Source organism: Leptonychotes weddellii, chromosome 10, assembly GCF_054177405.1.
Source record: "Leptonychotes weddellii isolate Sample4059 chromosome 10, ASM5417740v2, whole genome shotgun sequence".
In the NCBI taxonomy this organism is placed as follows: Eukaryota; Metazoa; Chordata; class Mammalia; order Carnivora; family Phocidae; genus Leptonychotes; species Leptonychotes weddellii.
Window position 1 is genome coordinate 26,407,842 of NC_138378.1, and position 25,265 is coordinate 26,433,106.

At 52.1% G+C, this 25,265-nt stretch overlaps 2 protein-coding genes across 11 annotated transcripts in view; one reads left to right on the top strand and one right to left on the bottom strand.

Annotated features, from left to right (window-relative positions):
- Positions 1-1,574: 1,574 nt before the first annotated feature.
- Positions 1,575-12,162, bottom strand: DDRGK1 (DDRGK domain containing 1). 2 transcript variants are annotated; one of them, XM_006732266.3, is made up of 9 exons: positions 11,994-12,162; positions 10,626-10,832; positions 9,027-9,139; positions 8,714-8,815; positions 5,745-5,867; positions 5,414-5,452; positions 2,803-2,859; positions 2,249-2,297; positions 1,575-1,875 (listed from the first exon to the last, which is right to left on the bottom strand). In XM_006732266.3, exons 1-9 carry the CDS (start codon positions 12,082-12,084, stop codon positions 1,709-1,711), a joined length of 948 nt encoding a protein of 315 aa, XP_006732329.2. In that variant the 5' UTR covers positions 12,085-12,162; the 3' UTR covers positions 1,575-1,708. The 2 variants fall into 2 exon arrangements, with proteins under 2 accessions (XP_006732329.2, XP_081689241.1); XM_081833115.1 differs by lacking the exon at positions 5,414-5,452.
- A 4,728-nt stretch (positions 12,163-16,890) lies between these two features.
- Positions 16,891-25,265, top strand: part of ITPA (inosine triphosphatase) — an 11,284-nt gene continuing 2,909 nt past the window's right edge. For 4 of the 9 annotated variants that reach the window (XM_081833123.1, XM_006732265.3, XM_031026981.2 and 1 more), the window contains exons 1-6: positions 17,103-17,246; positions 19,279-19,336; positions 19,431-19,495; positions 20,132-20,205; positions 21,242-21,273; positions 21,548-21,663. In XM_081833123.1, coding sequence (XP_081689249.1) covers positions 17,181-17,246; positions 19,279-19,336; positions 19,431-19,495; positions 20,132-20,205; positions 21,242-21,273; positions 21,548-21,663 — 411 coding nt within the window. In that variant the 5' untranslated portion in view covers positions 17,103-17,180. Of the gene's footprint in view, positions 17,247-19,278; positions 19,337-19,430; positions 19,509-20,131; positions 20,206-21,241; positions 21,274-21,547; positions 21,674-21,942; positions 22,027-24,541; positions 24,579-25,265 lie in introns of all 9 variants that reach the window. The other 5 variants (XM_081833121.1, XM_081833122.1, XM_081833125.1 and 2 more) reach the window with 3 other exon arrangements.

Consider the following 25,265-nt stretch of genomic DNA (forward strand, 5'->3'; position numbering starts at 1 on the left):
TTTTCTCCTCCACACTAAGCTCTTGGGACATAAGGGGTTTTAGAAGGCTTCCAGGATGTGAGAAAGGGATATGCCTCTTCCTTCCTCCTGACCTGTGGATGGAGGGTGGAATGTCCTGAGGGTGGAATGAGGAGCTGGGGCTGCTACAGTCCTCCTGCCGCCTGGATGGCAGTGGCTGAGGATGGAGGGAAAGGGTAGAGGAGACCTGGAGCTGCTGTATTGCTCTGGGAGAAGCCCCTTCCAGAGGGGATTTTAACTACTTGTAACTTGATGGCCTGTCTCTCCACCCCACCCCACCACCTTCTCAACCTAGGCGCCCGCTGGAATCTCCCACTGATGCTGCCTGGGTCCCACCCCCAGAGATTCTGATTCCACTGGTTCAGGATGCAGCCTGGCATGAGACTGCTGACAACTCTCCAGGGGCTTCTAATGAGCAACCAGAGCTGAGAAGCATCACTCAGACTATAAGCTTTCTTTTCCCTTTATAATTTTATGTTTCTTTCTCATATTGCCAGTACCTTTCTCTGTTTCTTCCCTCTCCTACTGGACTGTGGGCTCCCAGATGGCGTTCCAAACAATGCACGTGGCCCTTCCTAGCTCCAGGTGACTCCGAGTGCCTGTAGCTGACAGAAGCAGTAGTCACGCCTCACTTGGAATTTAGGCACTATAGTTAATATTTATGGCACCAAGTGAGTCAAAATCATCCTTGATGACACTCAGGAAGGCTCTACCCTACAGCCTGATGTCCTGTCTCCATCACCATCTCCATAGACCATTTCCTCCAGGATGGGAACAGAAAGCTGCCTCCTCTACCTGGCAGAGGAAGTAGGTGGTCTATGTTTAGGGGCAACCTTGCATAAAAAATACACATTTAAACCCATGCCTCACCCTCAGCACAGAAGGATGCTCACGCCACGAACAGCCCACGGGAACTGGAGTGACTGACCCTATAGGAGAGATACATCTCCCATCACACCCACTCCTGAGCATATGGTCCTTACATCCACCAGTGGGTGGAATCACCCACACCGTTTAAACTTTCTGTCCAGGATAGAGAGCTAAATTCATGGGACAGACTGTAGGAAGCGCATCTCTCCACTGCACCACTCTATCCAGCTCAAGCAGGTTCCTCGCTTCCTTCTACCTGCCTAGCCTCCCCCTCCCTGACCGCCCTTCCCTCCCTCTCAAAGGTTGATGTTCCTTAGGACTCTATCCTTGGCACTTCCCTCTTCTCCTTAAGGGCTCTCAGCCCTCTCTGTAGGGCTCCTGAAACCATCCATATAACCAAGAGTGAGACCTTCCTCCCCAGTTAGGGGAGATGTTGCCCTAAGGTTGCTCACTTTTGCTCTGGAAAGTGGGGGACAGAGAGAAATTCTCATCTTTGTAGGGTACAAAGGAACACAATAAATGCTCAATATTCTTTTTCAATAAATGAACGCATGGTAAGAATGGAACTTTCATCTGCCTCCACAGGCTCCTCCCATTCACCCCCAAGATTTGTTCTGAGGACTAGACTTCGCTTGCTCACCTGGGATCCCAGGCCAGGCCTTCTGTCACACCAAGCCACACCAAGCTCAGCAGTGCTCACAGGCCTTTAATCTATAACTGCCTGGCCACATTCCATCTCTCCCCCAGGGTGGAGGGGAGGGTTCAAGTTGTACAGCCAGGTAGGCTGTGCTAGCTCCCAGTCCAGAAGGCAAGGGCTAGGTCAGGCTGGGGACTGGACAGGGGGCTCCCGGGCCCAGGCGATGAGGGAGTTGCTGGCCTGGGCAAGCTCAGTGATGGACACCCGGCCCCGCTGTCGGATGAAGTTAGCCACAGCAGCCAGTTCCTCGGGGGTTATGTAGATGAACTTGCCCCGGTCGTCAATCACACCTGTGGGGACAGAAGGGTTGTGGGGCTGAGCCCTCTAGGGCACCCTCCCCGACGTTGCCTGAAAATGCCCACCCACCCACCCCTTCACAACTGGCTCAGAGCCCTCCAGGCCTGCCTACCTCCCTGGGCTCCCCTGGCTGCATCCAGTCCTGCCTATGCGAGTCAAATCAGGCTTCCTTGCCTGTCCCTGTCACCCTGAGTCACTCCCAGACCTGGGCATCTCCCTCTGCTCAGCGCCCCTCCTGCACATCACTTCCCCACCCAGGGCTGAGAAGGGGGGTCATCCTGCCTCTGCAACAAATCCCTGCAGGCCCTCTGTGGCTAGACACACCCCAAGGCCAGGGCCTATGGTGACTGACTCTCACCCCCTCACCTGTCAGAGTCCCCTCAGCCAGCAGGTCCTGGATGCGGTTTATGGTATCCTATGAGAAGAAGAGGTCTCAGAGATGGGCACTGCCGTCCCAGAAGACAGCTGCACTCTCCCTCCACCACAGTCAAATCTCCTCCTCTCCTTCTCATGGCCATCCCCAGTGTGACTCTTTGTTTCTCCTCTGGAGGGGCTCAGGGGAGACAGGGCCGTGGTCCCGGGGCCCTGTAAGACCCCCGAGAGAGGCTTTCTTCAAGGCAGGAGAGGAGTGGTGGGGACATTTGGCTGCGAGGGCTGATGCAGCCTGTTTGCAAGAGAGTTGTCAAGGTAACTGGGTTTGGGCTGCCTCGCTTACAGGGGCCGCTGGAGTGATGGGGTTTGGGCTTTTTTCTTTTTCCTCTGTCTAGCAGAAAGAAAAGATTCCTGGGGTACCAAAAAATTCCTACAGTCTACTCTTGCTTGAGGGCATTAAGACTCCCATCTTTAAGGCAGTCCCCCTCTGAGAGCCGTACAGACCCCGTGGCCATATTCCACGGAGCAGGCCACCTTCAAGGGCTTACCTGAGTCCGCAGGCCCACCTGGGAAGCCAGGTCTTCCAAGAGCACAACCTTGGACTGCTGTAAAGAGGGGGAGAGGAGAAAGCCTCTCAGCACAGGAGCCCTCTGAGGTTGGTACACCCACCTGTTCTGCTCCGGGTGGCTGGCTAAGCAGGTTTCATGCTCCCAGGGGAGAGCCTTGTTTCCCTCACACACTACTCACGCTCTCCCAGCTGCCTGTACATGTACACACACACACACACACACACACACACACACTCATCGACTCTCTCATGCCCCTGCTTACGGGGAGGGATCTGCCCAAACCACTACCTGCCCCATGAGTCACGTCCTGGCCTGGGGACTACCCTGGGACAGGCACCCGTGGAGAGTCGAGCACAGCTGCTACCTTCTCCTCTGCATCCAGCCGAATCATTTTAACATTATGAACAGGCTGGAAGGGGAAGCACCACAGAGATGAAGGGAGGGGCTGACAATTGCCAAAAGCTTATCAAACAACCGTCACTAGGACCCGTGTTTGCTGAAGACCTGCCAGGACAAGGAGCTGAGAAGCGTGGGGCGTGCAGTGGTGAACAAGACACCGCTCCTGCCCTCGAGCTCAGAGCCGGTGAGAAGACAGGCGAGAATGTGGACAAGAAGAGACCAGATGAGAAGCCCCGATGAGCCAGGGTCCTGGTAGGAGAGGTACAGATCGTTCTTGTCTCACCTCTGCTCACTGCCCCCTTGGCCTAGAGATCCCCACCCCGACACGCCACGCTGCTCACCATCCTCTTCACGCTCTTGAGGCACCATGACCACCCTTAAAATCACTGTCACTCAATCTGCTCAGGGCTTTCCACACACGGCCATGCTCCTTGTGCTTCCCTCACCCCCTTGGTAGAAACTTTAGTTCCTGGTGGGGTCCACCGCTGGGTCCTACGCAGGCATCTGCCCTGCCTCCCCCACAGACAGACAGCATGTGACTTGAGAGAAGGTGGTCTTTTGCGTTTCCAGGAATCTTCCATAGCAAATGAGCTGGGGGAGGAGTGACACGGTGACGCCTCCTCAGCTGCAGATGGCATGTGACTGTTCAAACTGCTCAAATGGATGTGCAAGCAGGGAGGTAAGTGAGTGGTGGTTGGGCCAGGGGGTGGCAAGCACAAGGTGACCTGGCCAGCTGGCCTCTACCTAAGAAGCAGGGAGCAGGCACTGGGTTCTCAGTGACAGCTCAGAATGTGACCGCAGAGTCACCCCAGCTGTCCCTGAAGACCTGGCCTGAGGGGATGCTAGGGCCAAAAGTGTGTTTACAGAAACAAACCAACCCACTCAGCCCTGCTCAGAAGGGAGAGAGAATCAAAAAGAGCAAGTTAGGCCTACGCTGCACATAAACTATGCCCGGCACAAAAACATGCCTCCAGTTCTGAAATCCTAGGACTAAAGGGCCCATTCCCCTGGAGCCTGGGAGAAGGCAGGTGGGCTGAGTTCTGGAAATCCTCCTTCTCCCTGCAGACAGCAGCTCTAGGAGGACCAGCCTGCACAGGCTGGAAAGACTTCTATAGTCCAGAAGAGTCTGGAGAAGCCCAGAAAAACTCTCCAGAGAGCCTCTGAAAGCAAGGCCTGGACTTGCCTCTACTCAAGTCTCTGCAGAGGAGAGGGGGAGCTGAAACTGTGGACGAGGGCTTTCTGGAGGGCAGACTCAAGACCTGTCGCTGCCCGCTGGGTAGGTGTGGATGGTGAGTTCCAAACAGCAGCAGCAAAGTGTGGGAGATGTCCTGTCAGCCTTCGAGGGTGTCAGGGTGGAAATGGGTTCCATCAGAGGGAAATGAGCTCTCTCCCCCACAGGAATACCAGGCCCCCAGGCTATGAGCCCAGCCCCTTACTGCTGGGAGGAGTTTGAACCCTGCTCCCTTTGGAAGGGGGGGAGGATTATGCAAGGCCTGGCTCCCTGGCACCCCCTAATAGCACCCCCACCACCGCCCCCACTCCCTCTGCACTCCTTCCCTCAGCCGCCTCTGCACCTCTGAGCTGCACTTGAAAACCTCTCCCCTTGTCGCATCCTTCGTGGGAGAGAAGTTGCTTAGCAGCAAAGCAAAGCAGGACGTGCTTATGCAACCTGGAGCAGTACCCAGCACGGCTACAGACAGAGGGGGACACACGTGTTGCCCGGCCCTAGATTCCAAAGGAAACATCATCCTGTTTCCCTGAAGACCCAAGTTCCTGATCAGGAACACGTGGCAGGGGATGCTTGTTTCAACTCAGCAGAGTCTCAGTGTGACAGAACTGACAGAAAACACATGTGAAGAAACTTGAAAACACAGTGACTCACTGAGCGTGGGGTCTGAGGAGCAGGGAGACTGTCAAACCCTGAATGTGAGGAAGTGATTGAAGGCTCAGGCCTCCCACACAGACCAGGTCCCTCTCCACTGTCAAAGAAGAGGCTCTTCTGGCCAGGACCAGGCAGCTCAGACTCCCAGGTCCCTGCCCACTCCGGCATGAGCTCCAGCGAGCCGCCGATAGCCCCGGCTCGGGTCCACTCCCTCCACGCCCAGAGAGTGCACGTGACACACACGCACACACACCACACACACGCGTGAGGCAGGGAGCTGATGCCCAGCTCTGTCCTGTGGTTTCTTACCTTAATGTAGCTGATGAACTCAGTCAGGAAGCTGTGGGACTAGAGGAGCAGAGAAATTGGGGTAAGCGTCCCCCTTGCAGGGGCTACAGGGGTCTATGCCTACCCACCTGCCTGCCATCTGCGTGAACAGAGCTTCCCGCAGTGAGGGGTTCGGAGGCACCGCCTCCTCTCCTGGGGACAAGGCCTCTGGCCACTGGAGCCTGCGGGGCCTGATGCCCATGCCCCTCTCAATGCCTGACAAGGGCGGCAGGCAAGGAATGATGGGGTGTCTGGGATGGGGTGGCGGGCTTGGTGGGCATAGAGATGAGCTTTCCAGGGGCAGCAGGCCCACCTGTTCCTCAGTCATGGTCTCGCCCACACCTTCCTCCTCCACCACGAAGGCTTCCTTCAGTTTCAGGTACTCCTCATGCTCCCGCTGGGCCTGCTCCTCCCGGGCCTTCCTCTCTTCCTCCTCCTGTGGACAAGAGTCAGGTACGTTGGGGACGGGTGCCCACCCCATCCCTGTTCTGGGCTCTGCTACCCCCACAGGGCACCAGGGCATACAGTCCGGCCCTTTCTCAGGGACAGAGTTCCTTGAAGAGACTGCTCCCTCAACCCCAAGCTGAGCTACAGGAAGAGGCCCCTCTTCTCATCAGTTCCATTACCTCCCACACGTGTGCTGCTCAGCCCCCTCTCCTCTAAAATCCTGCCAATGACCCCCCCTTCCTCTCATGTCCAAACTTTGTGGACAGACACCCAGGCTCCACTTCCTCATCATCCATTCACCCCTCCCACCCACTCCAGTCTGGCTTCTGATACTCAACCCCACCGAAACAAGTGCTATGGTCTCAGCCACCATCCATCCGACCAAATCCAAGGGACAGCCATCAGCCTCATAACCCTGTCCTCTCAGTGGTGCTGGAAAGAGCTGAACATTTCCTCTTCCCTCGCTGGGCTGGCAGATCCCACCCTCTCCTGGGTTTCCTCTTGCTCCTTGGGCCATTCTCCTCACCTCCTCCATCGCTCAGCCCTGTCCCTCCTCCCTCCTCCCCTTCCTCAGGCCACCTCGCCATGCCCACAGCATCAACAACCATCTCCTTGCCAGGGACTGCCACAGTTGTACCCCTGCCCCAAATCTCTCCTCCCACACGACACACCCACTGGGCCATCTTACAGGCACCTCGAGTTGAGTACGTCCCAGAAAGACCCTGTGATCTAATCCCCACACGTCCGGTGTTCCTCCTGGGTCCCTGGCTCAGTGAGTCACACAGCCATATGGCCAGCTGGTCAGAAATAAAGTCCTATCTACCACTTCTGCCTTCAACTTCCGGAAAACTTCTCAGCCCATCCATGTCACTTCATCACCACCACCACCTAGTGCCACAGCTTCCCTCCACGTCATCCTATTTTCCACAGCTCTCAAAAAGATTTTTTTAAAACACGTAGCTAAAGCTGGAACAGAGAATATACAAAATAAGCCTGGAGCATCTTGCAATGCCAAAAAGTAAGAGAGTACTCAGAAAACAAAACAATGAGGTTCCGTCAAAGGTACATGGGGGCCAACTGCAAGAGCTCCTGATGACCTACATAACAAGTAAGATACTATCAGATCATAACGCAATGCACAAAACTAATATCCACGAGTCCACGTTGGTATAAACAAACAAATACATACACAGGGAAAAAAGGTAAATCTTCTGTACAGAAAAATTCCTGATACTTTGCATACTCTGCTCTTGAGGAGGTGGAGAATAACTCCCCACCCCTTAAGTGTAGGCTGCGCATAGTGACTTATTTCCAAAGAACTACAGGAAGGAGGAAGTAACATTACAGCAGACAAATCTGGCAAATAAAACCTGAGCCAAACAACCAGGTTAACATCAGTTATGACAAGTCAAGTTGACAACACGTATCCTTCATATGCTACGTCAAGAATGGCGCTTCATCTGTGATCTTCTTCCCAAAAATCCATAACCCCAGTCTAACCATGACAAAAAAATCAGTCGAGCAAACTGAGGAATATTCTACAAAATATTTGCCCAATACTCCTCAAAACTATCAAGATCATTAAAAGCAAGGAAAATCTGAGAAAATGTCACAACCCAGAGGAGCCTAAGGAGACGTGGTAACTAAGTGTAATGTGATGTGTTGGAAGTGACCCTGGAAAAGGACAGTAGGGGAAAATTTTCTTTTTTTTTTTTTTTTAAAGATTTTATTTATTTATTTGAGACAGAGAGAATGAGAGACAGAGAGCACGAGAGGGAGGAGGGTCAGAGGGAGAAGCAGACTCCCCGCCGAGCAGGGAGCCTGATAGCGGGACTCGATCCCGGGACTCCAGGATCATGACCTGAGCCGAAGGCAGTCGCTTAACCAGCTGAGCCACCCAGGCGACCGACAGTAGGGGAAAATTAAGGAATCCGAACAATGTGTGGGGTTTAGTTAGGACAATGTATCGATATTGGTTGTGGGAAATACACCACAGACAATGTATGGATACTGGTTGTGGGAAATACACCAGGTAAGTAAGGTGCTAACCCAGGGGAAACTGTGTGCAGAGGAGCCCCAGGACATTTAAGATCCATCAGGCAGGATCACCTTCGGAAAGGTAAAAAACAATAACGGTAAAATCTCCCCTGATGCCTTCTCTGCTGTGTTCTGGCCCATTTGCCAGAACACAGCACCCAAAGCCAGGCTCCCTGCCACCCAGGGTCCCTGGACAGCAGGGCAAGTGAGAGGCCAAAGGCACCAGCGAGCTCTTCCTAACTGGGGCAGCCCTGGCTCTCACTCTTTATGCACATCACACCTTTGTGATGTTCCCTTTCTTGTTCTCTGGTTCTCAGAAAGAAGGAAGCACCTGGCAAACAAATGCTCATTAGCCACCTACTACCTCAGTGGTTCCCAATCTCTGAGCATCTATCTCCTCCAGGTCAGGCCCTAAACAGGAACTGGCTCAGGCAGGACCGATCAGCCCTTACAGTGACCTTTAACAACTTCAAGGCCTTTAGAATCCAGACTCTACTCCCTCTCTGACTTCTCTCCTTCTTGCTTATCTTGTTTCAGCCACTCCAACCATCTCAATTTTCTTTACAAGCTTCAGGCACGTTCAATAAATCACGTACACAAAAATCCCCGTCTCTGGCTCTGCTTTTCAGCAGCGGTTTTACACAGGTTGTGTTTAGAGTCCAGGGACCAAATAAACCAGGGCCTGCTCCTGAAACCAGTCCAAGGCCCATCTTCCAGGTCAGAGATGTAACGAGCTGCATGAGAAGCAAGGCTGCCTACTCATGGGTCAGAGGTCAGGATGGGGGGGGGCTCTTTCACCTTTTGTTCCTCCTCCAGGCGAAGTCGCTCCTCCTCTTTCTTCCACTCTGCCTCCCTCTGGGACTCGAGGCGTTTCCGCTCCTCACGCTCAGCCTCCTCTGCCTGGAGAGAGGCCTTCATAGGGAGCACATCCCTACCCCCAACCAGAGCTTGCCCACCTCACAAACAGGCCAGGGGGCCAACCTTGGGCCAGACCATGGACCAAGGCTGTAAGAGACAGTCAGGCAAGCAGCATGCAAAGAGCCCAAGGGGAGGGCCTGACGTAGGGGATGAGGAAGGCAGGACCCTTTCGCACTCCAACCCTCCTGCTTGCCTCACGCTGGGCTTTTCGCGCCTGTTTCTCCTCTAGCTTCCGTAGTTTCTTGGCTCCAATTTTCCCTGACAGGTGACTTTCCACCGGCTTCTCGATACCTTCTTCTTCCTGGGCTGAGTACGGTCAAAGAAAGACAGGTCAGGTCCTAGAGAGGGCTGATGATGATGGATCCATCCTACCCCTTGTCCCTCTCCACATGGCGGCGGATCCCGTTCCTCTCACCTGCAAATGTCACTAGCCCAGCTCTGCCCTCCACGGATATCTACCATGAATGGAGAAATTAACACTCTGAGTCTGTGTATGTGAGAGAGTGTGTGTGTGTCGGGGGGTATTGAGGGTAGAGGGTAAGGTAAGGGAAAGGTGAGGGAATCATGGGGCAAGGGAACAGATAGTAATTTTAGATGCTGCATCGCCACAAAAAGGGAGGTGTCAGGTTCCAATATCTGAGCATCTGAAAATCACAGGCAGGGATGCTTGGGCTTGCAGACTTCTCTGGTTTGTCTCTGAGCCAAACCTCCAGGGAAAGACGGCCTCATGGGGAAATGTATCCTTGCCTCATATCCTTGTCCTCACTGTGGTCAGGAGCTGCTGAGGGTTCCAGGCTCAGCCCCTGGCCAAAAAGACAGCTCCAACCCCAAGACTACCTAAAGTTAGGGCCAGCTAAAAGTTAAAGACCTGTTGGGGCACCTGGGTGGCTCAGTTAGGTAAGTGTCCAACTCTTGATTTTGGCTCAGGTCATGATCTCATCAAACCCCGAATCCGGCTCTACGCTCAGCGTGGCATCTGCTTGAGATTCTCCCACACACATTTTTTTCCCCTCCCCCTCTGCTCCTCCCCCTGCTTGTGCTCCCACACATGCCCTTGCATGTGCGCATGCTCTTTCTCTCTCAAATAAATAAAATTTAAAAAGACAAAATAAGACAAAAGAAACCTGTTGGTGCCCAAGCAGCAGAGATGTCTGATCCCAAGTCTGAGACAAAAGGAATGGCACCAGAGTGCCTCTTTTTTGAGCCAAAGGGGCTAATTCCCAAAAGTACAAGGGCAAAGGCCTCAAATGCCCCTTCCTCCGGCTCAAGCCAGGTTTGAACGCTGGAGAAGAGATATTTTTTCCCACAATCCCAGGGGCTCTGTTGGTCTCCCAGGGATATGGAAGCTCTGTCAACAAAATGTCTCCATCCCCAAACCCTTCTAGGGTTACAGGTGACCTCACCTCAGGAACTGCAGAAGCTCCTGGCTAGGTACTCTGGCCCTAGGGTGAAGCTCTCAGAAAATGACTGTGCCCATACCAGTAAGGTGCTGGGATATAAGAAGTGGGCTGAGGAACTCTCTAGGTCAATCTGAAGACGACTGCCCTCTTGCTTAGACACTGAAAGCCAAAATGAAGGAAGAGGGGGCTGGCCCAATGGAATAGGGGTCAGGGTCCAGAACTGCTGGTCAGGGTCCAGAACTGGGACCAAAGGATGGGTCCCAAGTCTCCCCTCCCCCAACCCTATCCTGTGGCTCCCAGACAGGTCTCCTACGCTGTAGCTCCACACTCCACTCTTCTACCCTTCATGCCCTAAACCAGCCCCTTTCTCCTCCAGGCTGGGCCCTTCTCACCTGGGATGATGGCTTCCTCCTCATTCTCATCCACTTCTGCCCAGGTGACACGCTGGGCTCGACGCTGGGCCTGCAGGCGACTGCCCAGGTCTCTCCGGCGCCGGGGCCTGCCCCCGACTCTCTGCTCCTCAGGTTCCAGGGGCCGAGGCTGGGCCACTGAGCCTGTTACTACCAGCTGCTCCTCATTGTGCAATGGTTCTTGGCCAGCTGTAGGGAAGAGAGGAATCACACAACTGTCTAGTAACCCAACCCACCTGATGGCAGGGGAGCAGCAACCTGGAAGCCTCACCCTCCACTCAACTTCCTCCAGGCTCCGGCTGCCTGAAGCACAAAGCCCCAGTTTCTCAGATCATAAAGGCCTTTATAACCCAGACCCACACTTTGGGCTTTTGCAGCAAGATCACCTGTTCCCTCCTGCCTTTGTCGATACCTTTCCAGCTGGCCTGTCAGAAGACTACCACCCTGCAGGAGGAGCACCTCTGGGAAGCTCATCTTGACTTCTCTAGACCACATCTGCATGCTCACTGCAGGACTGCATTTATTTCTTGCCTAACACCACCTGCCACAGTTTTATAAGGCATGCCAACCGGGAGCACACCTGAGGTCTGAGGCTTCCTTTCTAGGAAGATTTCTTGACTATCTGCCTTACCTCAGCTCTCTCTCCCCTGCCCTTGGAGCATGTAGGTGCTCTGAAGTAGGTTGTGGGTCCAGAGAGGGGCAGAGACATATACACAAACCCACATACTGACAAGAAATGGGGGATGGAGGATGACAGGCGTATCTGTTCTGTACCCTGGCAGATGACATGAGCTCCTGGTCGGGGCGCAGAAAAGAGAGAAGGGTGCATAGGGCTCTCTTTGAGGGGTAAGGAGAGAGCTTCAGGGAGTTACAGCTCGTAGGTAAGCACAAAACACTCAGGTGCCGCCTTCTTGGCACCCGCTCTGGAGCCAGCCTGGGTGGGACGGGACACCCCGGCGGCCTCTCCTAGGAGCGCACAGGGGGACAGCCCCAATGACGGATGGGAGCATGTCCGCCAGGGGACCGGCCCCTCTGGGTCTAGAGAGCCGGGGGGCGAGAAGAGGAATTGAGTAAGGCTGTCTTTGAAGCTGGGAGAAAGGTGTAGGGGCGCTGCCATCCCGTCCGCGAGTACGGTTGCGGCACTGCGACTCGCCGCCCGGTCCGCGACGCGCAGGTATGCGCAGGCGCGCGCCTGGCCTGAAGCGCGACAAGCGCAATCCGGCTCCGAGCTAGTCGTCTGCCCAGCCAGGCAGGCCAGCGCATGCGCAGGAGCCGCGGGCGAGGGCCTACAAAGGCTCAGGAGGCCAGAGAACGCGGCCCCACCGGCCCTGGAGCGGCGGCATCTCCTACCTGCTGTCGTCCGGCCCCGGCTGCGAGTCAGGAAAAAGATAAGGCCGACAAGCAGAGCCGCCGCCACCAGGTACACCACGGGGGACACCATGACGACGGCTTCCAGGCGGAACCGGCGCGTCCACCCCGAAGCCCCGGATCTCCCGGGCCCCGCCCAACGGCCATACGGCCCCTCCCGTTTCCCATTCTAGACTCCGCCCACCAGCCGGGGCCCCTCCCAGGCCGCACACTCCGTAGAGACTCCTCAATTTTTTACTCTAAGAGGAATTTGGGGGGCATGCAAATACTCGTAAGTGGAAATTATCGCAAACGATTTTGTGCAGTGAGACATTTATATGTGTTTTAAAAGCATTAAGCAACATCACAGAGCGTTTATAAAAACATAACATATGTAGAAAAAGTACAAAAAGATGCTTAGGAATGATACACACCAACTTCAGGATAGGTGTTAGGAGGAGGGAAAACGATGGATGGGATTAGGGGCAGAGCTTTGCCTGTATCTGTGACATATGATTTCGTTAAAAGAAGAGAGGGGAGGGGAAGAGACCAAATCTTATATTTAAATGAATCGTGATATTATTTTTGTACACAGAACTGCAATTTTATACCTATTTTAGCATAAAATTAACTTTATTAGACTAATACGAGAATTAATGACCCAGTTTTCCATAGTGCGCACTCAAAATTTAAGTACCCACAGGGAATTTAAATTTCCCTGTAATTCTTAAGAATTTTTTAGAAACTAGGAACTAATTATACCTCAATAAAGTCGTTTGGGGAAAAAAAAAAGGGGACAGTATGTAAACTCAAGATTTTTGAAAAAGCAAATAGCAACTACTGGGAATTTGCTGTAAGAGCAGTATGAAGCTTTTTGTGTGTGTGATAACACAAAGATCCAAGGACCAATGCGATGAAGTGGAAGATTTGAAAGAAGATGGCACCATGTGAACATTTTAACATTTGTTAAGCTGAAATAGTGGGAACTTCTGCATCTATTTTATTATTTTCTGTAACTCTGGAATATTTCATAATTTACATTTTTAAATTTTAAGCAAGCAAATAGGCCAGGATAGGTGAAATAAAAATAGCAAATGTTGAAAATTATTAAAGTTGGGTAATGGGTATATTGGGGCTCATTATACTGCTTTTTTTTTTTTTAAGATTTTATTTATTTATTTGACAGAGAGAGACACAGCGAGAGAGGGAACACAAGCAGGGGGAATGGGAGACAGAGAAGCAGGCTTTCTGCTGAGCAGGGAGCCCGATGCAGGGCTCGATCCCAGGACCCTGGGATCATGACCTGAGCCGAAGGCAGACGCTTAACGACTGAGCCACCCAGGCGCCCCTCATTATACTGCTCTTTTCTATTTTTTGTAAGTTTGACATTTCTGTTTAAGTGTGGAATTTCCCATAATAAAAAATTTTATTAAAAACTAAAAATTAGGGGCGCCTGGGTGGCTCGATTAAGCGTCTGTTTCTGGCTCAGGTCATGATCCCGGTGTCTTGGCATAGAGCCTCACACTGGGCTCCCTGCTCAGCGGGGAGTCTGCTTCCCCCTCTCCCTCTGTCTCTCCCCCTGCTTGTGCACACATGCACGCACGCACGCACACACACACACTCCCTCTCTCAAATAAAATCTTTAAAAAAACTAAAAATTATGGGGCACCCAGCTGGCTCAGTTGGAAGAGCATGTGACTCAAACTCACGATCTCAGGGTCATGGGTTTGAACCCCACAATGGGTGTAGAGATTTCTAAAAAACATGAACTTTTTGGGGTGCCTGGGTGGCTCAGTCGTTAAGCGTCTGCCTTCGGCTCAGGTCACGATCCCAGGGTCCTGGGATCGAGTCCCACATCGGGCTCCCTGCTCGACGGGAAGCCTGCTTCTCCCTCTCCCACTCTCCCTGCTTGTGTTCCCTCTCTCGCTGTTTCTCTCTCTGTTAAAAAATAAAATCTTAAAAAAAAAAAATGAACTTTAAAAAAAAACCTAAAAATTAAGACTTTATACATTTTTGTGTGTAATTTGCACATGCACAGAAAGCTTCTGGAAGATCAAAACAAACTGGCAATAGAGCTAACTCTTCCTTGCTGCCTCAAACAGATACCGTTTTTTCAGTTTTCATTTAGAGTTCTCAGGTTCTCAGAGTCCTGGACCCCAAGCATATTATTTAAGGTTTGTGGATGGGGAGGAAGGTGGCTGGGAGAACAACAGTGAGACAGCTGCTGCCCTGGTCCAGTAGGAACAGAACAGGGCTGGGTTCAGACAGTAGCAGTGGAGGTGGAGTGGAGGGACTGATTGGAGAACTATTTCAGAGGTAGAATTGATAGGACCTAACAAGCTCCCTTGAGAGGAAGAATCATCTTTCTTTGCTTAACTGGGGTTCCCTCACAATTGAGGGGTATATGATTCCAAAGAGATTTCCTGTGATATTCCTTACTCAAGGTTAGAGGGTAAAAATTCACATATTTGAACTCTAGCAGAGTCCATTTAATGAATCCCCTTTCTCTCCATTCACAGAAACTATGAACTTGACTATCTCTTTATACTTCGCTCATCAGTTAAACCATCAGTACATTTCTTTTTTGTTGTTGTTGACTAGGAAGATTTTTGTCACTGCAGCCAAGAGTCCTGACTAAAGATCACATATACACAAACTTTTGCATACGATTTCAGGGATTCATGTATTTCCTCTCTCCCCACAAGCTCTTGTACTCTTAGGCCTTCAGCTTTAGAGTGAGGTCTAGCAAAGTGAATACCCACTCACAATATTCCCTGCTTAACAAGCCTTTGTGGACTCCCACAGTTTGCTAGATGACAGTCCTGGCCTCCCCAGCCTCGGTGATGGTCCCTCCAGGACCTGGTGCTCCCAGGGGCACTGCACTGACCATACCACATGGTACTTGTCTGTGTGGTACACTGGATGCACATCCTGGCAAACAGGTTCTTGCCTGTGGTTGTTGCTGAAGCCTTCAACAGTCAGGAGGTTAACATTGCAGAGGGGAACCTCCTCTGCCTCTCCACCTCCCTGGGGATACCCCATGACTTCATGAAGAAGGAAGACAGACGACACAAAGGGACGGCTACTCGCTCCCTGAATCTAAACCACTATGGTCAGATCTCCAAGGAGCCTCACACATTGCCTCATCGAATTGCCTGAACAGGCCTTCCGGACCACTTGAGGGCACAGTAATGCCTTTTGGACTGTGCAATATTCCTGCTATGGTAAGGTCACTGAGCAAAGGTTTTTAGAGAACATGCAGTTTTTTGCTATTCCCTAACAAATCCTGGGGGCTAAAAAAAAATTTGAGATTATCAGGGGACAAGAACATTAAGCAAAATAGCTCATCCAGACAGACTTCTGACTTCTGATGTTCCTCTGTCAGGAGTTTCCTCACCAGGAGAGAGGGGCCCTGAATCTGCCCTTGCTTTTAATCTGTGCTTGCTGAGTCCCTGGAGGAAGGAGACAGGTGACTTGTTCAACGGGGGTGTCAGCAGTGGGTCAAGGCCTTTGGCACAGGTGGGTCTGTTGGGGCACTTTCTACCCTTTGCTGTCAGGGCCGGGGCGGGCGGCGGGGGGGGACTTTCCTCTGCCCTATGGTCCTCGCTGGCCTTATAATCAGACTGACATGAGACAGATTATGAGGAGAAAATAAAATTTGATAGGTGTGTGTAAAGGGAATCCACATAGATGAGATTCTAAAGACAATGAGACAACAGGATGCTTCTATGAACTAAGAAGAGGTAGGGGCCTGAGGATACTAAGGGAAAAAAACTCATTAGCAAGGTGAAAAGGGATGTTTGGGAAAAACAAGGTTGCTCTATTACGCAAATATAAGTTCCTCAGGGGGGAGGGTGTGTGGTCTCTGTTAATACTTTTCTTCCTGTTGCAGACTCTCCTTTCCAATGTAAATTGTGGGAGTTATGGGGGAGGCAGAGAGCCTTTACTGCATCTGCTGTGTTTTTATTACTTTTAACTCAATCTTTATGTCAAAGTGGCACATATTGGGGCAAAGATCTGGCTGAGGCAGTGGGCATGGAGAAGGCATGATAGATGTGAGAGGCTGTAGGGATGAGGGAATGAAGGAGTTGAAATACTGAGGTCCCAAGCTTGGGAGATGAGTGAAAAGACAGGGCTTGCTTTAGGCTATGCCAAATTTAAATTCAAAGGCAAGTAGTCGGATCTAAAAAAAAAACAAAAACAAAATAAGCTCATAGATAACAGAGGGCAGATTGGTGGTAGGGTTACTGGAGAATGGGTGAAGGGGGTTGAAAGGTATATACTTCCGGTTATAATCCTGGAGATGTACAGCATGGTAGCATGTTGACTACAGTTAACAGTACTGTACTGCATATTTGAAAGTTTGCTAAGAGAGTAAATCTAAAGGTTCTCATCACAAGAAAAAAATGTGTAACTGTAAGGTGATCCATGTTAACCAGACTTGCTGAGGTGAATGCTTCTAAATGTATACAAATATCAAATCATTAGTTGTACACCTGAAACTAATGTTATATGTTAATTATACCTTAATTTAAAACAAGTTCTTTTTTTAATCCACAGTCAAAGTGATCAAAGCTGGCGGGCAAGGAAAGAAGGGAGTAGGGCTGGAGGTGAGGTCAGGTTTGCAGCCCTTGTCCAAAAGAAAACAGTTCTCAGGGGCAGATTTGTAGGTGCCCGCGGAGAAGGCGAACCGTCCAGGGCATAAGACTGCAAGCTCATTACGGTGCGGGTTCTTTGCCTCCCTCGGTGCCCCCTTCCCAGAGAGGGGAGAAAGCAGGGGTGGGGCCGGTGGCTGCAACGGTCTCTTCTCTTCGAAGACAGCGCCCCTTGCGGGGAGGGCCTGGTTTCAACACACTCGACCGCCAGTCCCGGGAAGACCCCGCAATTCCGGCGCTGACCGGCCGCGCCATTTCCCTCCCTTTTAGCGCCCGTCGCCCCAGGCTGCTCATCCGGAAAAGGGGCGCTCTGTTCCCCAAGGTCTGAGCAAGGAAGCTGGGCGTCCAGGACGGCCTTCTCGCCCGAAGGCAGCTAGGCTGCAGCTGACACGCTAGGCGCTCGGTGGGAGCCCGAGGATCCCCGGTCCAGGAGCCTAGGCCGGAAGCTGCGCCGCCCGCTTCCGCGTCAGCCGGAAGTGCCTGCCACTTGAGGCAGAGGACTTCCGGTGGGTCTGCAGGGCAGTCGGGAGTCAGCATGGCGGCCCCCTTGGCCGGGAAAAAGATCGTGTTTGTCACGGGGAACGCCAAGAAGCTGGAGGAGGTGCCGGGAGGGCGCGGGGGGCCGACCAGTAGGCGGCTGAGGGGGTAGCGGGTGGTAGGGCCCGCTGGGGATCGGGCGGAGAGGCGGCCTCCAGGCGGAGGGGGCACGGAGAGGCCGACCCGGGCGTGTGGAACGCGTTGGGCCGCGCTGAGCGAAGTGGCCGTGTGTGCGGAGTGGAGCGGGCCGGTGGTTGGCTTTAATAGAATTAAGGCGTTGACAGATCCAGGCTTGCGAGCTCGGGAGCTGCGGGAGCCAAAGGAGTGCCGGGTCCTTAGTACCTGTCCCAAAGGTCATCTATTAGGCTAGACCCCAAACGGAGACTCTTGACACCCCTCTGGAGCTGATCCAGACCCCGCTGCCGACCTGGGGGTGGCAGGGGCGAGACAGAGCATGGGACAGGCAACCAAACTGAGCCGTCCACGCCCCACCACGGTCCAGAAATGTGGTCCTCAGCCTCTTTTCCTCTTCTGTGAGATGGGGATGATTTGGAAGGTCGGTTTCACAATGCAGTAGGGAGGAGGAGTGAAGAAAGCATTAGATCCCCAAAGTTCCTGACTCTGGGAATCTTGTGGCTAGCTGTGAGGATTCTGCGGGTGGATGGATAGCCTTTGGCTGCAAATAATAGACACACACAGGGAACTCATGTCAACTACTAGGTGACTCTTCTGGGAATACAATGTTAAGATGTCCCACAAGATTTGAGGAGTCTCCCGAGGGCCTATCTTGTCCTCGTAGTTCTCTCTGGATGCTCATTCCTTTCCTAGTAAGCGTTTTTCTGCTTACTTCGCTCCTGGTGGAGGGGGCAGTGAGGCTTCTGCCATACATCAGCTCTCATTAGCCTTGCTTGGGTCAAGGGTTTGCCCCTGCTCCGTCAGCCATGGCCAAGGAGGTGAGTCATGGTGCAGAATCAGGGTGACATCCACTAGATATGTTGAGGCAGACGAGTGGGACCCAGTCGTTAGGGGACCGACCTTTCATTTGTCCACAGCATAGGGAATGATGGCACTTCTGTGGCAGTACAGGGTGTCCTACTCAAGAGCCAGAGCCCCGTGCTGATGAAAAGTTCGGGATCCTGAGGCCAGGCTGGTCAAACAGACAAGTAGCGCCACCGTGAAAAAGAGCCCATGCAGGATAGTGGGTGCCAGCTCCCAAGCCCATCTCTGTGTCTGGTTGAGAATGTGGCCTCCTATGTTTTAAAAAGTGGCTAGAGTGGCCAGAGGAGGCTCACCGAAGAAGACGGGTTAGATGAAGTTGGCTTAGAACAGGGTGTCTTGACTCTTCATCCCATAGCACTCCATTGACAGGCTGATGAAGTCTGTGGACCGTTTTTCAGGAAAGTATTTTTAAATGTACAAAGTAAAATACATAGGGTTACAAAAGAAAGTAATTCTATTAAAGTACAATTCTCAATATAAAATGTTTGTGATCTAGTTAACATACACTTTTTTAATGCATTAAAGGATTCAACGTAGCCGTGTGTAGTTACCATAATTTTCAAATAGGGTTGTAAATATTTTGAGATATTTGCTACAGCTGTAATGGGATATGACAACATCTGTGATTTTAATAGGTTTAAAGGTCACAGGAACTGCTGATGCTATTTTGGTTTTCTATATTTACTCACAATTGAAAGAGATGCTAAATTTCAGCTAAAGGTTAGTGAAAATAAAGGCATTTTTTTCCCCATCCGGGTTCGCAGGCCTCTTGAATTCTGGGTAACCCCTGATGGAGAATTGCCAGAATAGGAGGTTACATAGAGCTTTAGGGAGCAGGAGAAGGGAAGAGGGTGTCCTGGGTGGGGGGTTAACGTCAACAGAGAGACCTGAAGTAGGAGGGTAGGAGACTGAGGAGATGGGGGAGCTGATCTGCTGGAGTGGGACCCTGAAGTCTGGAGTGAGGCTCGTGGGCCTGACTTACTCAGCTTTAGGGGGGCTGTCAGGAGAGTTACCTGAAGAGAAAGGTGGGTGACAGCTTCTGTAGTAACAGGGAATTGTTAACAAATGGTAATAAATATTCTTTCATTTTGGAACAGGTCATTCAGATTCTGGGAGATAAGTTTCCATGCACTTTGGTGGCACAGAAAATTGACCGTATGTCTCTCTTTTGTTTTATTTCTGAAAGATGGTTTGATTTCTCTGTCTCCCTGTGACCTGACTCTCTTTGTATATCTGTTTCTCTAACAAGTGCCGGAGTACCAGGGAGAGCCTGATGAGATTTCCATACAGAAGTGTCGGGAGGCAGCTCGCCAGGTGCTTGCTCCTCGCGCGTCCCAAACTTGCTCCTCTTGTCCTGGGGCTCCTGGGGGCTGTACCTGCTGGGCTCAGGCAGAGAATAATAGGGTGGGCACAATTGGTCATAACTTCAAGGACCTGCCCAGGCCTAGCTAGATTGGGGTCAGTTAATGTTGGCAGAGGAATACTACCTTTCTTTCTCAGCCTTTACTGCATAGTATCCCCAGACCAACACACAGACACGCGCGCGTAAGCGCACACACGTACACATATGCACACACTTGTCTCCGATTATCAGATACATACATTCCAGTGCCTGCATTCTCCCCACACACATCTGCCCCCGCACTCACACATCTCTGTGGAATTGGGAAAGAACACTTCCCGAAGCGTCAGGCTGTCCGAGTGTGAATCCCACCTCTCTGGTTGCTGTGCCTGGAGTAAGCTTTACAACCTTCCAAGTTTTTGGTGTTCCTGTCTCTCGAAGGAAGAAAAGAGATTAGCCAGGGGCGGTTTCCTATAGCTGTTAACTGCAGCTGCTGTAGATCCCAACTAGCTTGGGCCTGGCCCCAGCCTGGCTGGCCTGGGAATTCAGGTTAGGGACAGGGCCTACTCCGGTCACAGGTCTCGGGGCTTTGCCTCCTTGTGTTGCAGGTACGGGGGCCTGTACTGGTGGAGGACACCTGTCTGTGCTTCAACGCCCTCGGGGGCCTCCCTGGCCCCTACATGTGAGTCCCCCCCCACCCCCCGCAGGGCCCTGGCCCCCAAATCACCTGAACTTCGAAATGATTGGTTACCTGATATTGTGGGTCGTTCACTGTCTTGGTGTCAATACCAATATTTCACATTGTCCTGAGGAAGGATTAGGGGTCGGGGAGAGGCATACCTTTCTTTTGTAAAGTGTGAGACTGTGATTGTGTAAGTGGAGATAGGCCGGTGGAACCCACCTGCTGGAGAGGTACATTTGTGGCAGATCAGTTTCAGGAAAAAGGAAATAAGGAAGTTGAGATCTGAAAATGGATTTCCTTGAAACTATCCAGTGCCCTGGATACCCTCAGATGGCCTTTGTGTATCTCTTGGGTACACATATCTCACTTTAAATGCCCCTGGCTGGGGTGGGAGGGCATAGGCACGAGGTGCTTTTGCTGGGTTTTGGACACGTTTATCTTGAACTTTTGGATTGCCTGTATGTTCGCCAAGGCAGTAGCACCCATATGTGTTGCTCCGTATCCTCACCAGCACTGAGTACTAGGACTTTAATGTTTTGCCATGTGGGGAATGTGGAATGTTACCACATTTGGATTGAATTTGCTTTTTCCTTTTTTTTTTTAAAGATTTTATTTATTTGAGAGAGAGGGAACACAAGCGGTAGGATGGGGATTGGGCAGAGGGAGAGGGAGAAGCAGACTTTCTGCTGAGCAGGGAGCCTGATGTGGGGCTTGATCCCAGAACCCTGAGATCATGACCTGAGCTGAAGGCAGCCCCTAAACCGACTGAGCCACCCAGGCACCCCTGAATTTACATTTTTCTAATTACCAATGAGGTTGAGGCCTTCATAGGTTTTATTAATTCTTCTGTGCATTGCCTGTTTACTTCCGTCCGTTTTCCTATTGGATTATTCCTCTTCATTTTGAGTTGTTATCATGCCCCCTGGCTGTCCTGGGGCTCTAATCCTGGGGGTGGGGTGAGGGGGTGCAGCCCAGAGAAGATGGTAGGAAGCTCCATCTGTACCTGGTGTCCGACTCACCTTTATTTCTCTTGCAGAAAGTGGTTTCTGGACAAGTTAAAGCCTGAAGGTATTAATCTCTTTTCCCTAGCTGTTGGGAATTGAGAATCCGGAGGTGGTCTGGGGGAGGGGTCCCAACTAGTACAGTAGTAGAATAGAATAACGAGCTCCATGTCCCCATCACCCAATTTCCAGGGTATTAAGCACAAAACCTATCCGATGACATGTATAAGCTCCCCAAGTTGGGTGGCTTCCCAGGGCCTCAGGGGTGGGGAGTAAGGCTGGGAGCTGAGCTGCACAGACATCACTACGCTCCCCCTTCCCCCCCCCACCGCCCCCCGCAGGTCTCTACCAGCTCCTGGCTGGGTTCGAGGACAAGTCTGCCTACGCGCTCTGCACGTTCGCACTCAGCACCGGGGACCCCAGCGAGCCAGTGCGCCTGTTCAGGGGCCGGACCTTGGTGCGTACCCGCGCTGCCTCCCCCGCGGGCCGCCAGAGGGCGCTGCGGCTCCAGCCAGTGGCCCAGGGTCTAAGGCAGGCGGGTGGTGGGAAGGGCTCGTGGTCAGTTAGTTCCCAGAGCTTTGCCCAGACATGCCCCTGAGCATCACAACTAGGAGTGCTGTCAATCCTGAAATCTATCTGACCTCTGAGGCTGGTGTTCCAGAGATACACGGTGACTCATGGCTGTTGAGGCCTGGTCCACCCAGAGCTCTGCACTGTGTCCCCTCCTAAGAAGCAGATGTGGAAGCTGAAGGTGACCGCTCCCGGAGCTGCACGGACAGCCCAAATTTCTTCCAGCTCCCATCCCTGTCCAAGTGTTGAGGTGACGACTTCCCTAGAGCATCTCACATCCTTTCCAACTTCTCATGTTCCTGTAGAATCGAGCTTTCCCCAGCTCATTCCTTCCCCAGCTAGCCTTCAGCACAGCCCCGCCTGCCTATCAGACGCTTGGGTTCAGCTGCTTCTTGCGGGGTCCACACCACCCTCGGGGCTGGCCTGCTCCCCCGCAGGGCAGCCGTTTCCTCCTCGTGTCCGGGTCGATGCCTTCTGGCCCATCACTCCTTCTGCTCGTAATAAAATCCAGAGTCCTGAGTAGCCCACAGAGCCCCGCCCCAGAGTCTCCACTGGGGGCTGTCCATAGACATTTCATGATGCCCTGCCTGGTTACATTTTTTTTTTTTTAATAGTGGTAAAAGACATAAAACTACCATCTTCACCACTGTTACGAGTTCGGTACAATGGTATTGACTATATGTGCACTGCTGAGCCACAGACCTCGAACTTTCTCGTCCGGCAAAATTGAACCTATACCTATTGAATAAAAGCTCCCCCTTGCCCCTCCCCACCCACCCCTGGCAACTGCTATTCCGCTTTTGTTTCTAAGAGTTTGGCAACTTCAGACCCCTCGTCTAGGTGGAATCCTGCACACGGTGTTTGTCTTTTGGTGGCCGGCTTATTTCTTGGCATAATGTCCTCCCAGGATCATTTGTGTGATAGCGTACACAGAATTGTGTGGTAGGTGACAGAATCCCTCCTTTTTACTGCGGCTGAATAATATCCATTGTATGTATCTGTGCATTTGTTTTGTCCGTTTATCTGTCCATGGGCACCTAGATTGCGTCCCCGTCGGGCTAGGCTGAGTAACGCTGCTGCTGTAAACACAGGTGTACCAGTGAGATCCGAGCTTGAGATCCCGTGCTCGGTGCCTTTGGATGTTTACGCAGAACCAGGATGGCCGCATCCTAATTGCTGGGTTACATTTTTTTTTTTTTTTAAAGATTTATTTATTTATTTGAGAGAGACAGAGTACATGAGAAGGGGGAGGGTTAGAGGGAGAAGCAGGCTCCCCGCCGAGCAGGGAGCCCGATGCGGGTCTCGATCCCGGGGCCCCAGGATCATGACCCGAGCCGAAGGCATACGCTTAACCAACTGAGCCACCCAGGTGCCCCGCTGGGTTACATTTTTAAAAATTAATTCTAGATGTCTGCTACTTTCACAGAAATGTTCTCTAAAACATCAGAAGTGTGAACAACCGTAGTCCCTGCCGATGGGGCCTGGTCACTGGGGTGACCCACTGTTGGGGTCCCCACTATTCCCGATTGTCTCCCCAGCTTCAAGCACTTTGTGGCTTGCTAGCCCCTACGTTACCTGAGGTGGCTTTGTTTCTCTTTGTTTTGTCCTCACTCACCCTTTCCAGACCCCCATCATCTTGTCCTCGCAACAACGCCTATGCCAAGCCCGTCCCCATCTTGGGTCCCAGCACCAGCTGTGTCCTCCACCTGGAACGTTCTTGCCGATCACTTTATGTGGCCAAAGTGTCTCCTCACTGAGCTCCCAATCTAGGTCACTCCATCCTGTTATTCTTGAGCCCAGCTCCCTGTTTGTTCCTTCTAAGGCACTTTGCATTTTGTAATCGTTCTTTTGTTTACTGGTGTAAAGCCTGTTTTGCTTAAGAGGTCCATTTGACCAGGGCAAGGCTAGGCCTGGTACGGCTCCAGTGCTGAGAACATTACCTGCCCCACTGCAGATTGAACCAGAAAACCAGTTGTGGTGTGGGCGAGGTTCAGAGTGGCTCAGTAATGGACCTTGGTCACGCGGCTCCCAACCGGCACCAGTGGAATCTGCCTTTGGGCCGAACAACTTGGCAGTTACATGGCTAATGCCCATTTTCTGCCACTTCCGTTGTATTTTTTATTTTTTAAAAGATTTTATTTGAGAGAGAGAGAGCATGCACACGAGCAGGGGGAGGAGCAGGGGGAGAGGGAGAAGCAGACTCCTGCTGAGACGTGGGGCTCAACCCAGGACCCCGGGATCATGACCTGAGCCGAAGGCAGACGCTTAATGACTGAGCCACCCAGGCGCCCCTCCTCCCTTGTATTTTTATTTTTTTTATTATTTTTATTTTTTTTTAAAGATTTTATTTATTTATTTGACAGAGAGAGACACAGCGAGAGGGAACACAAGCAGGGGGAGCGGGAGAGGGAGAAGCAGGCTTCCCGCCGAGCAGGGAGCCTGATGTGGGGCTCAATCCCAGGACCCTGGGATCATGACCTGAGCCGAAGGCAGACGCTTAACGACTGAGCCACCCAGGCGCCCGCCCCCCTTGTATTTTTAAAATTACTATTTTTTAACCTTCAAGGCAACATGACATCTCACGGTGCTGATTGGTGCTGAATTAAATCGGTTCTCTTTGTAACATTTTCCTGTTGGAATTTGCCTATTGCAGTCAGTATTTATGTATTGAACAGTGTGCTAATTTCTGTTTCTTCATTTAATTGTTAGAGCCTCCTTTGTAGTTTGAGAAATGCAGCAGTTTATTGCACTTAACGTAATAACAGCGAGTAGCAGTCATAGGGCTTGTGTGCATAGTTCAGGGCCTCGTAACTTCCTATTCAGAGAACATGTTTTCTGTCAGTTTTTCCAAGTTGACTCTCTTCAGTGAGGTCACAGTTTGTCAGAGTTGTAGAGAGAGGGAGAGCGGCCCAGGGGTGTCAGTGGGCTGATCAGGTTTGTGGTTCATGTGTGTGCGCGTGCGCGCACAGGGAGAGCTGTGTGTGTGTGCGCGCGGGGAGAGCTGTGTGCGCGCGCGCGGGGAGAGCCGTGTGTGTGCGCGCGTGCGCGGGGAGAGCCGTGTGTGTGTGTGTGTGTGCGCGCGCGCGCGGGGAGAGCCGTGTGTGTGTGTGCGCGCGCGCGGGGAGAGCCGTGTGTGTGCGTGAGCGCGGGGAGAGCCGTGTGTGTGCGTGCGCGCGGGGAGAGCCGTGTGTGTGTGCGCGCGGGGAGAGCCGTGTGTGTGTGTGCGCGCGGGGAGAGCTGTGTGTGCGTGCAGGGAGAGCTGTGTGTGTGTGCATGCGCAGGGATAGTGTGTTGTGTGTGCAGGGAGAGCTGTGTGTGCGTACGCAGGGAGAACTGTGTGTGTGCCTGCGCAGGGAGAGGTGTGTGTGTGTGTGCGCGCGCAGGGAGAGCTCTGTGTGTGTGTGCGCAGGGAGAGCTATGTGTGTGCGCGCACAGGGAGAGCTGTGTGTGTGCAGGGAGAGTTTGTGTGCATGAGCAGGGAGAGGTGTG